The sequence below is a fragment of the Asterias rubens genome, chromosome 7 (assembly GCF_902459465.1).
Source record: "Asterias rubens chromosome 7, eAstRub1.3, whole genome shotgun sequence".
Taxonomy (NCBI): Eukaryota; Metazoa; Echinodermata; class Asteroidea; order Forcipulatida; family Asteriidae; genus Asterias; species Asterias rubens.
Genome location: NC_047068.1, coordinates 5,903,700 through 5,917,231, shown reverse-complemented (window position 1 = coordinate 5,917,231; position 13,532 = coordinate 5,903,700). Strand labels below are relative to the sequence as shown.

The window sequence follows — 13,532 nt, the reverse complement described above, 5'->3', positions numbered from 1 at the left end:
AGTAGGGGGCAACACATTGACTGAGTTTGAGAGATGAATCTTTATCAAATGATGAAGATGTTTGCTTGATAAAGATATCTTCTCTTATCTTGTCTTAAGTTCCCTCTTAATCTAGACCCAAAACCTTCTAGTGGTTTACAGACTCAGGGCATCACCAGGAATACAGAACTAAAGGTTTAGACCCTCCAAAATGTCGACTATTTCTTTCTCGTTTGGTGATTGCTTTACGCCTTTCAAGAACATTTTAAGGTTCTAGGAAAATTTGAGAAAATCCGGCATCAAGGGAATCGTGAGGCATCAAATGCCTGTAATAGTGGGCGACTGATGACCCCACATAGTATTCAACAAATGTTTATAACCAACTCACCACTCCTTTTTCCCCTAATGAACGGATTGCTAAATGAGTTGTGTTCTTGAAAGATGATTGAAAATATAAGAAAAATAACTGACCAGATTCACTTCTTATGACTGACAGAAGTTCACTTCTGTAGATTGTTATTAGCTGGGATCCATGGGAGATCAGTGAGTTTTTCTCACTGAATGGATTTCCCAGGATAAACAAGAAATAAATAAATAAAATAAATAAATAAAACAAGATGACCAAAGTATGAAGACGATTGTCAGAAAGCACAGAGGGATAAAGGAGTTTGAAGGACAAAGTTTGATCGGAAATAAAAACCAGCAAACCTCATGAACTAGATTGGTTTTCTCTTCCGGGTTGTAATCCTTTTCAAGCCTTTTCAAAAATTTTACAAACAGCTCGGTGACACTAAATAAATGCAAGAGTCAACAAAAAAAAGGACAAAAATCTGCATAACTAGCGATGAAAAAATTAAATTTTTGTGTTAGTCACAGCAAGCACACTTTTGTAAAAGACAAAATGCTTAAAACAGAATTCTAAGTTTGAGCTAAGAAATTGCATTTGCTGATCATGATGAATTTATCATATTTATTGTTAGCAATAGTGTTATAAAGTGTCAATCTACAAACAAAAATCTGAAATTGTAGAAAGTCTTCTTAAAATTATTAAAGAAAAGAAGCTATCATAAAAGAACAGTAATAAGGCAAAATGAAGTTACATTTGTTCGTGCTGAGCTACTTTTTTGTTTTCAAATTGAATACTTGTGCTCAATTGAATAGAAAGCCTACCTGTTTACAGCAATCAGTGAGTCAATGTAGTCATCCAGCTCAAAGAAACTGCCAAAACTACATAGTTCCTAAAAAACGAAAAATAAAGAGAAACCACTGAAATCAAAAGCCAGCAAATATACCATTTTATAATTTGTTTACCCGTACACCAGTGTAACAAAAATAAACAGGCAAATCACTCAGGTGGGATTCTAACCCACTACCTTTGCATTGCAAGAGCTAGACGCTAGATGTCTTACCACTAGACCAACAAGTGGATAAGAGGCAGTTCTAACCCATAGCAGTGAGTACCGCAACAAATTAATAGATGCTTTTTTTTTAAATTATTTAGCATGCTCGGGACTTTCCAGAGTTCTGTGGAAAAAAACTCTTTTTGATCCCCCCCCCTGTAAAAGAGGTTTGTGCAGAAACAATTTTTTTTTAGAACTGGTTTTAGAATTTTCCATAATATTTTGATGTTTTAATGTAACACTTCCTGGGGTTACAATTTCAGGAAAGAAAGGTTGATGTTGCTGGCTGCCATAGTCACCCTTGCATGCCAGCAACGAGAACATGTTGAAGCTGTGTCCTTCGCAACTCAGCTGCTAAGTAACGATGAATAGCCTCCCATGTTATTATCATTGTTACCTGCAACAGAATCATAAGGAACAGTGGATTTTCAGTCTGGGAGCAGCCTACAACCCGGTCATGCTGCTGCTGGGATAACTCCTTGCCTCTGACGATCAACATGTTCTTGGTGACCGTAGACTGAATGTCTTCAGTAAGTGGGATCATCGTCAGTTGACTGAACTCTCTTTCTTGGATGAGTTCTCGGATGTTGACGTCGTCTGAGGACACGGAGGAGAGAATGAGATGGGCAACGTCTGGGAGGAACTTTGGCAGCCAGTATAAAGTCTGTCAAGTAATAAATCCTTGGCATGATTTTTTGTCAATTTAAATGTAGGAAAATGAAAGGTTAAAATGTCAATTTGCCCAAGTCAGAGACTTCAAAAAGTCGGAACTGCAAAAAAGAAGAAGAGCTTAAATCTCATCCCTGAGAATTCCAAAATTTCAAAAAGCACCCTCTGCATCATTTCAAACAGCAACATTTTCTGCCCCTGCGGTCACTTCAGTGATTTCACCAACTGCGGGGCATATTTCTTGATGGATTTTCGAACAGATTACCAACAGTCTCTCACTCAAGAGTAACTATAAATATGAATAATAAACTTGCGGGTACAACCATGTGTAAAAACTCTTTTGAGGGAGTGTTGGCTCTGAATAGAGCCAGTTTGGTCTCGACGTTTCAAACAGTATACTCTGCTTGTCTTCAGGAGAATGCTGGACTACTGGTGATGGTTGAGCTTATGTATTGCTTAAGGGATGCACATTTGAGCGCGATGTCTCTCTCGATTTGCCCTACGAACTTTAACCCTGCACTGAGAGGTTCTTCTTCCTGACCTACCTTCATAGTTTTGCCAGCCTTCTCCAGCATATTAAGAGCATCAATGACGATAATCACTCGCCGATCTCCCTTGGACGCCTTGTTGACAACAGAAGTCAGTATCTGACGTAGCTCTCGTACATCTTCCTTCCCGTTAGTGGCGTAGACTCTCTCTGGAGTTGGACCACCATTGACGCTAAACAAGGCATCCTCTACATCGTTGCTTAATCTCTGAAGAACATTTTTCACACCTAGGAAACACGATGAAAGTACAACACCTTAAAATATTGGTTGTTTGATCTTTCTTTTGCATAGTTTGGCTTTGAACTAAAGACAAATTTAATGAAGCAGGACTTGAACCAACGACCTTTGGTTTAACGTTCCGGCACTCCACCACCTGAGCTTTCCAGCCCTATGTCAGTCTCCCTGTTAGCCAATGTCTTTGTTTAGAGGTGCCAGTCATTAGTTGCAGAAATTGAATCAAACTTAAAATACAGCCAAGATAAATCTTCTTGTACTCACTTGTACTACTGCTAGAACATCCAACAATGTGATACGCAATAACATCATCAGGATACTGCTCTTGATGTTTAAGAATCCAATTACCTAGTAGACAGGTCTTACCACTTCCTGAAGAAGAAAGACAGAAAACAAATCTTAAAATTTGAACTTAACTTGAAAAAGCTAAAAGACTACGGCCCAATTTCATTGAGCTGTTTAAGCAGAGGACATTGTTTTAGGCCTGGAATTTCATGTAGACTCTGGAGGCCATGACCTCTGTTGCTCATGGTCTTGGCCTTGGTGCCCCGTCCAAAGTTCCCCAAAGATTTAACAATGAAAGTGCCCTTTTGAAAATGAAATTGGCCTTGCCCTCTCAAGGCCTGTTGCATAATTTTTTTTCTGCTAAGCGAAAAAAAGCAGGATGGCAAAACTAAGAAAAACTCAAAATAATAAGTGAAATGAGATTAAATGATGGGCACAGAAATTCATACAAAATGACTCAAGATTCTCTTTTTCTACTGTGAATTGTCCCTACCTGGTTCTCCTGTAACGAGCAGGTGTTTCTTCTTGTACTCATGTCTTTTCTCCAAGACATGGCTGTCCACCTCCATCATGTACCCCTCCCCGCCTACGTACTTGCCACCCATCCCAAGCTTCTGGATCAGGAAGGCGTGGTGCTCAAGGCGGTCTGTCTCGGGTCCCGAGAGCGCCCTCTGCGGTTTGAGAAAGTCTTGTAAGAAGTCTTGGGCAGTTTCAAACATCAGTCTGGCGCCCTCACTCGGTGTGGTATAGTTAGGGTGTATTGTAAGGCACTGTCCAGGGAAAAAAAAAACATGTTTACTAGTTACTATACTTTAAAAAGTACCATGCATTTTTTGTTCCATTCTAAAAGTACTACTGCAGGCTGAGTAAAAACATCACTGCGTGCGCGTGTCTTTGGTAATGCAGCAGTGTTACTGCAAGGCACATACTACATTCTGCGTCTGCATGTCTCAAAATAGCTGTACGGAACGCACATTGTCACTCTGGAATCCAAACGGCCGACCCAAAAGAAACGGGTGTACAAATTTTACAACTAAAAAATTGTAGGCCTACGCTTTGTGTGTTTTGAAAGTTGTATCCTCCAATCAAAATGACAAAGATGTTATTACAAAACAATATTTTATATCCGTGCAACAGTGCAAACAAATTATGTTCATTCATTGAAAGATGGAATGTTCCATTCAACGCGGCTCTGCCTCGTAGAATAGAACATTCCCTCTTTCAACTCATGAACATATTTCGCACCATTGCACTTGTAAACATTCATTATTTGTATATCATTACATGGGGTTACCGCAAACATTACTATGTTGTTATTATTGTTGTTAAATTTCTCATCCTTATTTTATAACAAACCTTATCTTTTGTCTCCTTGACCCTTGACTTGAGATCATCCAGGAACTGTTCAGCGTTTGGACCATCGGATGTCGCCCGATACTTCCTAGCATTCCTCTCATCATCTGCTGCTTCATACTCAACACGTTTCTGATCATCGTATGCCTAGATGGTAAAAAGGGAGTTCCATTTAACACACACTGCATTTTTTAAATATTGTGTTTCATCAAGATCAAATTAAAGAGTTGAACGCAGTGCAATCATATAAAAGATTAAATAGTTTTATTATATAGTAATACTCAATTCTTATAAACACTCATTTTGCACTGCCAATGTTTACATGTGATCATGTGACCTATAGCTAGTGAGTATAGAAAAACACAGCTACACAGTAAAGACATGGGAAGACTCGTACTGATGGACACAGCTACACAGTAAAGACATGGGAAGACTCGTACTGATGGACACAGCTACACAGTAAAGACATGGGAAGACTCGTACTGATGGACACAGCTACACAGTAAAGACATGGGAAGACTCGTACTGATGAACACAGCTACACAGTAAAGACATGGGAAGACTCGTACTGATGGACACAGCTACACAGTAAAGACATGGGAAGACTCGTACTGATGGACACAGCTACACAGTAAAGACATGGGAAGACTCGTACTGATGGACACAGCTACACAGTAAAGACATGGGAAGACTCGTACTGATGAACACAGCTACACAGTAAAGACATGGGAAGACTCGTACTGATGAACACAGCTACACAGTAAAGACATGGGAAGACTCGTACTGATGGACACAGCTACACAGTAAAGACATGGGAAGACTCGTACTGATGGACACAGCTACACAGTAAAGACATGGGAAGACTCGTACCGATGGACCAACACAGCTACACAGTAAAGACATGGGAAGACTCGTACTGATGGACACAGCTACACAGTAAAGACATGGGAAGACTCGTACTGATGGACACAGCTACACAGTAAAGACATGGGAAGACTCGTACTGATGAACACAGCTACACAGAAAGACATGGGAAGACTCATACTGATGGACACAGCTACACAGTAAAGACATGGGAAGACTCGTACCGATGGACACAGCTACACAGAAAGACATGGGAAGACTCATACTGATGGACACAGCTACACAGTAAAGACATGGGAAGACTCGTACTGATGGACACAGCTACACAGTAAAGACATGGGAAGACTCGTACCGATGGACACAGCTACACAGTAAAGACATGGGAAGACTCGTACTGATGGACACAGCTACACAGTAAAGACATGGGAAGACTCGTACCGATGGACACAGCTACACAGAAAGACATGGGAAGACTCATACTGATGGACACAGCTACACAGTAAAGACATGGGAAGACTCGTACTGATGGACACAGCTACACAGTAAAGACATGGGAAGACTCATACCGATGGACACAGCTACACAGTAAAGACATGGGAAGACTCGTACTGATGGACACAGCTACACAGTAAAGACATGGGAAGACTCGTACCGATGGACACAGCTACACAGTAAAGACATGGGAAGACTCGTACTGATGGACACAGCTACACAGTAAAGACATGGGAAGACTCGTACTGATGGACACAGCTACACAGTAAAGACATGGGAAGACTCGTACCGATGGACACAGCTACACAGTAAAGACATGGGAAGACTCGTACTGATGGACACAGCTACACAGTAAAGACATGGGAAGACTCGTACTGATGAACACAGCTACACAGTAAAGACATGGGAAGACTCGTACTGATGGACACAGCTACACAGTAAAGACATGGGAAGACTCGTACTGATGAACACAGCTACACAGTAAAGACATGGGAAGACTCGTACTGATGGACACAGATACACAGTAAAGACATGGGAAGACTCGTACCGATGGACCAACACAGCTACACAGTAAAGACATGGGAAGACTCGTACTGATGGACACAGCTACACAGTAAAGACATGGGAAGACTCGTACTGATGGACACAGCTACACAGTAAAGACATGGGAAGACTCGTACTGATGAACACAGCTACACAGTAAAGACATGGGAAGACTCGTACTGATGGACACAGCTACACAGTAAAGACATGGGAAGACTTGTACTGATGGACACAGCTACACAGTAAAGACATGGGAAGACTCGTACTGACGAACACAGCTACACAGTAAAGACATGGGAAGACTCGTACTGATGGACACAGCTACACAGTAAAGACATGGGAAGACTCGTACCGATGGACACAGCTACACAGTAAAGACATGGGAAGACTTGTACTGATGGACACAGCTACACAGTAAAGACATGGGAAGACTCGTACTGATGGACACAGCTACACAGTAAAGACATGGGAAGACTCGTACTGATGGACCATAGTAATTGGCTGTAATTTCAATAAATAACACTTACAAGTAAAAACGGAGCCCTTTTTATAAAGTTGAATAATGTGACATTGATTTTAATCACGTTTGCTGCTTGATGTTCCCAGTATTCTACTACAAAAGAGGTTTCTTTTGAGAGTATGGTTAGACTAAGTAAATTACTAAGGTTTGAGCAGGCTCACGGGCCATGCATTTTGCATTCTGCACGGCGTGAAGTTGGGATTTGATGGGGGAGATTGCCAGGTTGTCCGACTCACGGCTACCCCTTCTAATCAAACAATTGCAGGGTGAAAATAAAAGGATTTGCAGCTTCTTAATGAGATCTTTATTGGAAATATTGGCAGCAAAACCATTATAATGAGGGCAATGTAAAACCACACTTTCCGTGCACAAACACATGACATCGTGTGAACATTCTCGTGGAATTCCTGTTTGGTGGAACTGTGTTTACCCATACTGGCATTGTTCAGCCACCGGTACGGTCTCATGTGTCAAACTCCAGAATATTCTTCAGTGATTTCGAGAATTTAGTCTTTTTTTAGCCAAAAATTGTAACAGTAGTCATGTCTTTTTAACGCACATTTATATGCAGTACGCCGTGTTTGTTTACATTAAATACCCACTTAAGGTCACGTGACGCACAAGGCGCAATCGCTCTATTATGAGACCAATTTTCTAGTACGGTCATGTGACCCAATCTGCATCAAACCAAGCCAGAAACACTGGGGCAAACCCCTTCTCTGAAGCTTCAAGTCCCAAAGGTAAAGTGTCTTGCTCTAGGACACAAAGCCTTTCTCAAGCATCTAAAAGCACACAATTCTATGCAAAGAAGGTTTTTTTTTTCTTTCGTTATTTTCTTGCAATTGCGATGACCAATTGAGCAAAATTTTCGAGGTTTTTTATAAATGCATATAATGCGCTAAACAAAATGAGGATACTTGTGGCACCATTTCCAATAGTATGCCCTGCCTCTAACACAAACAACTTTTCAAGAGTAAATCCTCTGAGAATGACGAACCTTGTCTCTAAAGAAGAAGCTTGCAGCTCGAGCTCCAGGATGATTTAGATGTCCATGAAGAAACTCTAGCTCGGTGACCGAACGATCTCGATACTCATCAATGAAGGGATAGCTCGGACTGGCGTAGTCAAAGGTCTTCTGTAACATCTGATCTTTATCTCCGTGCCAGCCATACCTCTGCCAATAAAGTTAACAGTACGATCACAGATTTAAAAAACAAAATTATATATATTTTTTATTATGCAAGGTGTGGACTACAATTATTTTTTTCAGAGGCCGTTGCGACCACTGGGATTTGACAATAGACCTTATGCACATGACGTCATTTCAGTAGGGCGCCCTCACGTAGAGGTCAAAAGGATGTTGTTCATTGGCCAATCCTGTGCGCCGCGCGTACAAATCTGTACGTTTTGATTGTTTCGTCACCGTTTTTCCACTAAGATGGCTGCTGGATGACGTCAATGCATAAGGTCTATTACCAAACATGTACCGTGCCTTTAAAGAGGAAGACAAGACTTGTCAGTGCATCTGTCTCTTCCACGGTCTTTACCAATCCTGATCTTACCTGGCCGAAGAATCCAACAATCATGTCGGAGCGGTCAAGTTCTCGGAGACAGATAGCTATTGTCAGAGCCTGGGTTGAGTGGCCTGATGTGATGCCCCATCTCATATCGACTGGAACGTACTCGTACCCCGCCTGTTGTATGGACAAAAAAGTGATGCATCAATATGGTATAAAGTACAAATTATGCTCCAAGCCATAATGCAAAGACAAATAACAACCGTGACTGTAGACCATCAAATCTGAAAGAAGTCAGACTCCTTTAAACAATATCAAATTGTAACCACAAGGGAAATGGTGGTTCAAATCCCGCTCTAGTCAATTTGGTTTTGTTCAACACAAACATTATTTAAAATTTACCAAGTCAGTTTCCTGTGTGATTACAACCTGATATTTGAAAAAAAAAAAAAAAAAAATCATTAATTTTTAAGGTGATCCCCTAGCGACGACTTCCCAGGTTGTATCGTTAACTTGAGTGTGATCCTTGGCTACACACCAGCCAACACTTGTATGACCTATGACCCCGATCAAGGAGCTTTACAAAACAGAGAGATCACCAAGAACCCAACATAGGGCTTGTACTGTAGCTCTATTGGTAAAGCACCGGCACGTTAAACCAGAGGTTATTGTTTCAAATTACACTCTAATCAAATTTTCTTTATCTAACCCCAAATTTGATAAAAGCTATAATAAAAATAAAAATAAAGGTAACAGTTCTAATTAGTCTTCGGTTTACTTGTTTTTTTTAGGTATTTAAAACTTGTTTTAAGTCGGTGTGTTGTCTGCACTCTGGACTTGTTGTCAGCGTTGTCGGCTTGTTGTTGGCTTTTAGTAGGACCCAGACAATTTCATGGACGACAGGGGAAATAGGCGAAGGGAGTCCATGCGTATTGCCACTACAAGTACAAGTCACGATAGACTCTACCAAGTCTAAAAGCGGGCCCTAACAAATTTATCATTTTGCGTTTACGGTTACTGTGGTAAAAGCACTTCAAACTGAAGTCTTCAACATACTTTTTGGCACATGTGAGCTAGTCGGGGCCAGTATTTCTTGGTGAGTAGTTCCCTTTCCTCTTCCAATCCTCCAAAGGGAGAGCTCCAGAAAACACGAGCGATGCGACGTTCCTGTGCATTCTGAGATTGCATGTTCTGTACCACCAGTAAAGTAGTTGAAGACTACGATCTGAGATTTAAAGTAAACATTATAAATATTCCATGATATTCGTGATCATACAGAGTTGAAGACAAAACAAAATGAAGAAAAACACACACGTAACTTGTTTTGAACCCATGACCCATGACCCATGTCCCTTGGGTTCACTGAACTAAATCTACATCCAAGCCCTAGAACCCCAAAAGAACCCAAAACTTGATTAACAAATATATCTGACCTAAGGCTTTGGTCAGAAAGTAATCATAATTGGGTTCCCTTTACTCTTTTTATAACTTGGAAGATTGTTATGCTCCAAGACCAATCTCACGCTATCACTGTGTAGTGTGAGCAGCCGGCGATTTCACAAAACTCTTCCTAACTTAAGACTAATCTTTGGACTTAGGACGAGTCCCAACCCTGCACTGTAGCATGTAGACCTTAAGATTAATCCTAAGTTAGGACGAGTTACTCGTCCTAACTCGAGATAAGACGAGTCCTAACTCTTTGTGAAATCGACGGCTGGACCTTTACTTTTGGCACCGCACAAACTCAGCACCCTGCAATCTTGGCACCCTGCAAACTCGGCACCTTGCAAACTCGGCACCAGCCTAGTTTTGCCTAACAAACTCAGCCACAAAAAATGAGTTACCAAGCAATCAATCATGACCTGTTCTCTTACACAAAAAAGAATACTTGGTTTGAACCTTTGTGGCATTTGTAACACTGTTGGCAATAACTATTGGTTATGGGTAGCGGATAAGTCTTCGTGATAACTGCTTCCAAACTTTTGAGAAAATTTGTCTGATATTTTTTTCCCCCGGAAACTTGCTGAACGTGCATTCAGTTTTTAAAATGTTGCATACAATTTTGCTTCCATATCGGTGAAATGCTTTGCCATTTTTTGATGTGTTGGGCTTTGAAAATCTACAGAAAGTATTGGTTGACGGTGGACAGCTAAGCAGATTTTTGCTATAAAAGCGATTTAATGGGGTGCGATTTGCAGAATGGCGACTGTGGGAATTTTTTACCCGATGCTGGTTGACTTTGCACGCAGCAATGTCTGGAATTAAACGAATGATTGTTGATGCTAAAACTAATGTAAACCCCCCCCCCCCCCCCGCCCCCATTCTAATGTATGGTGTTTATTTTGCAGGAGCATATATACTAATGAATATGTATGTTTAAGTTTACTAATGAATATGCATTTTTCTCCCCAAAGGTTGTGAACTCTTGTTAAAATGCTAATTTTGTAACTTGGTTTATGAATAGAAGTGCAGAGGTCAGTGCCTTCCCTTTCCTTTGTACTTGTCTGGTCACACAGGTTGGTGTGAATAATTAGGTATTGTTGTGCATTGAAGGATTGAGCCACTTTGCATGAAGTTGTTGTATGCAAGATTTTAGGGAGTGGCAGTAGTCTCACATAGGTTCTTATGGAAGAAGGATCATGGAATGGAATTTTGAGTGAGAGAAAGATAGAGAGAATTTGGATAGGTATTTGGAAGTGCCTATATCTCAACAGTGTCGCGCTACAATTATAACCTTTGAGGTTGTTGTTTTACTGCAATGTTAATGCTAAACCAAAAACAGATTATTCAGGCTGTTACTTTAAGCAATTGATTGGCAGAGAACTGTGGCGGCAGAGATCGGCAATTTAAGTTTCGAAACAAGGAGAAAATCGTAAGTTGAAAATTTGCTTATTGTTTTTGAGGTTATTGATTCTAATTAAGGAGAATTCTTGAATTAAATTGTCCTTGGAAATGTGTAGGCCTATTTCATGCTGTATTAATAAAGCATTGGATTTTAATAGCTTGGTATTTTAAAAACTCTCAGATTGTAGTTAAATCGGAGTTGAAGTCAGAGTTGAAGTAAGATTTTAAATCTGAGTTGAAGTTGAATTGAGGCAGGATGCCAGACCGGAGAGTCACTTTTGTTTAAGTGTAAATTTTATTAACTTTTGATTGACTTGATTTGGAGACATTTAATTGAAGGTAGTAGAGTGGTGTTAGTAAGACGCAAAAAGCAAAGCATTGCAAAAGTAAGAAGAGTTGTTAAAGCACCTTTTCTTATAAAACATATACACAATATCGATTATAGTCTGAGGAGACTCACCCTTTAATTTCGAATATTTTCTGGGGCGTGTTGTCATTTGAACTTTAAGGGAAACCTATGCACACGTCGTTGATTTAGGGATAAGTTTTATTTGACAAGATTGAGTAGAAGTGTTTTGAGTTAATTTATTAATAGTTCATTTATTAATTTCAGTGAAGTTAAGAATAGTTATTCAGTGTACAGATTCCAGAAATGGGGCAGTTTCCCCAGTTGTTGTAAATAAATGTAAATTAATTGTAAATATAATATCTTGTCGAAGAGACTTTTATTCTAGAGTTAGCCAACTGTCTTTCGCGTCACGGTTGCATGGGGTTAACTGTGACAAAAATAGTTTTTTTCATATTTTGGTTACGACAGGTGCCGAGTTTGCAAGGTGCCGAAGGGACCGGTCAGTACCCACAACAGTCCCCACTTAATTCTAAAGAAACTACAAGGAGCCTTTTTAGTTTCTAAAGAAGTAGTCCTCACTCACCACAGTCACTAGTTGCAATAACGTAACCCTCCTTCGATCCTGACATTATCGCAACTACACACAGTAACAACAAACTGACAGTTTTAGTAACTTACTCACTCACTCACTGCGAGAAACTTTGAATTGATGGATTTCTTTTAGCTGTTTTTTTTGTCACTCCCTGGGAATTTGGAGATGTGAATCTTGATACTGTTGGGCATCCAGGTACCACTAATCACACGATAATTGACTGGGACCCTAAAATACTCGACAGATAATGACAATGTCAAAAATGACATTAACAAAGAAAATACCGGTAGTAATAAAAAGTAAGCCGTGTATTGGGGAGGGAGGCCAATTTTAAATTGAGGTAGACCCAGCTGGGGCGCTGTTAGCCCCACTTGGCTGAATCTAGGATTCAGCTAGCCTTGGCCACACAAGTGGGGCTAGGGCGCTGGTTAATACAGCTTGTAAGTTGTATGCCTCATATTGTCATGTGTTTTCAGTAGGATAACAGGAAAAAAAATTCACAATCATAAACTAAATATTTTTTTTAAAAATCTTCTATCCAATCTTTTGACAAAACAATGACACTTACAAGTTACACTTCATCGTGTGTTGGAATCATAAAAGTTTTGTTTTTCGGTTGCGAGAGATAATCCACTAAGTATTGGCATTGCTGATGCGTGTGTACGACCATGACGACATGCGATTTTGGTCAAATTTGGAGAGACGTCATAATGTTTTCAAACATTTCATTGGTTGGTATTTTATTGATTTGAATACTCAGAAGCTAGTGTAGTACACTGTACCAGCTACGTACTAGAGTATTGCTGCAAAATAAATAACAAATCTCATTCAATTACTATTTATTATTTTTAAACAAAGTTAATTACATTTTTGTCCCAAGACATAGGCCTATGGCTACTTCTACTTGATTAGAATCCGATATCTGGATATGACTACTGAGTCTGACACTGACAGTTAAAAAAACACACCCCAAAAGGCCCAACCCCCTTGAAAGACAAACACCATGCCCTAGCCCCATAAATAAATCGGTCCAATTCACTCCGTAATCCTTGGATACGGAGTGGATTGAACCGATTTATGGGGCTAACCAATAAACCATGCCCATAAATCATGACGGGTAACCATTGTTCTTGCTAAACAACATCCAAATCTCTGGGTAAGAATATTTATGTTTACCTTTCCAATGTCAACATGAGAGACTTACGGATTTAACCACTGAGCAGCAGAGTAAGGACAGAGAGTGATGCTATGTGCAGAGCTAGCTCTCGTGAACTTCTTCATTTTTCGTGAAAGTTGTTGAAAATATGCAGAGCAGCAGCCAGGTGCCTTTTCTGTATCTCTAC

General features: G+C 40.1%; 1 protein-coding gene across 1 annotated transcript in view; it reads right to left on the bottom strand.

The window, feature by feature from the left end:
• Positions 1-13,453, bottom strand: part of LOC117293093 (TPR repeat-containing protein DDB_G0287407-like) — a 29,887-nt gene extending 16,434 nt beyond the window's left edge. The window contains exons 1-11 of the mRNA XM_033775309.1: positions 13,366-13,453; positions 9,461-9,629; positions 8,450-8,581; positions 7,885-8,061; positions 4,472-4,615; positions 3,609-3,885; positions 3,095-3,202; positions 2,594-2,823; positions 1,777-2,043; positions 1,150-1,217; positions 688-769 (exon numbers count right to left, since the gene is read on the bottom strand). Of these exons, the coding sequence (XP_033631200.1) occupies positions 688-769; positions 1,150-1,217; positions 1,777-2,043; positions 2,594-2,823; positions 3,095-3,202; positions 3,609-3,885; positions 4,472-4,615; positions 7,885-8,061; positions 8,450-8,581; positions 9,461-9,592 (1,617 nt within the window). The 5' untranslated portion in view covers positions 9,593-9,629; positions 13,366-13,453. The remainder of the gene's footprint in view (positions 1-687; positions 770-1,149; positions 1,218-1,776; positions 2,044-2,593; positions 2,824-3,094; positions 3,203-3,608; positions 3,886-4,471; positions 4,616-7,884; positions 8,062-8,449; positions 8,582-9,460; positions 9,630-13,365) is intronic.
• Between the last annotated feature and the right edge of the window lie 79 nt (positions 13,454-13,532).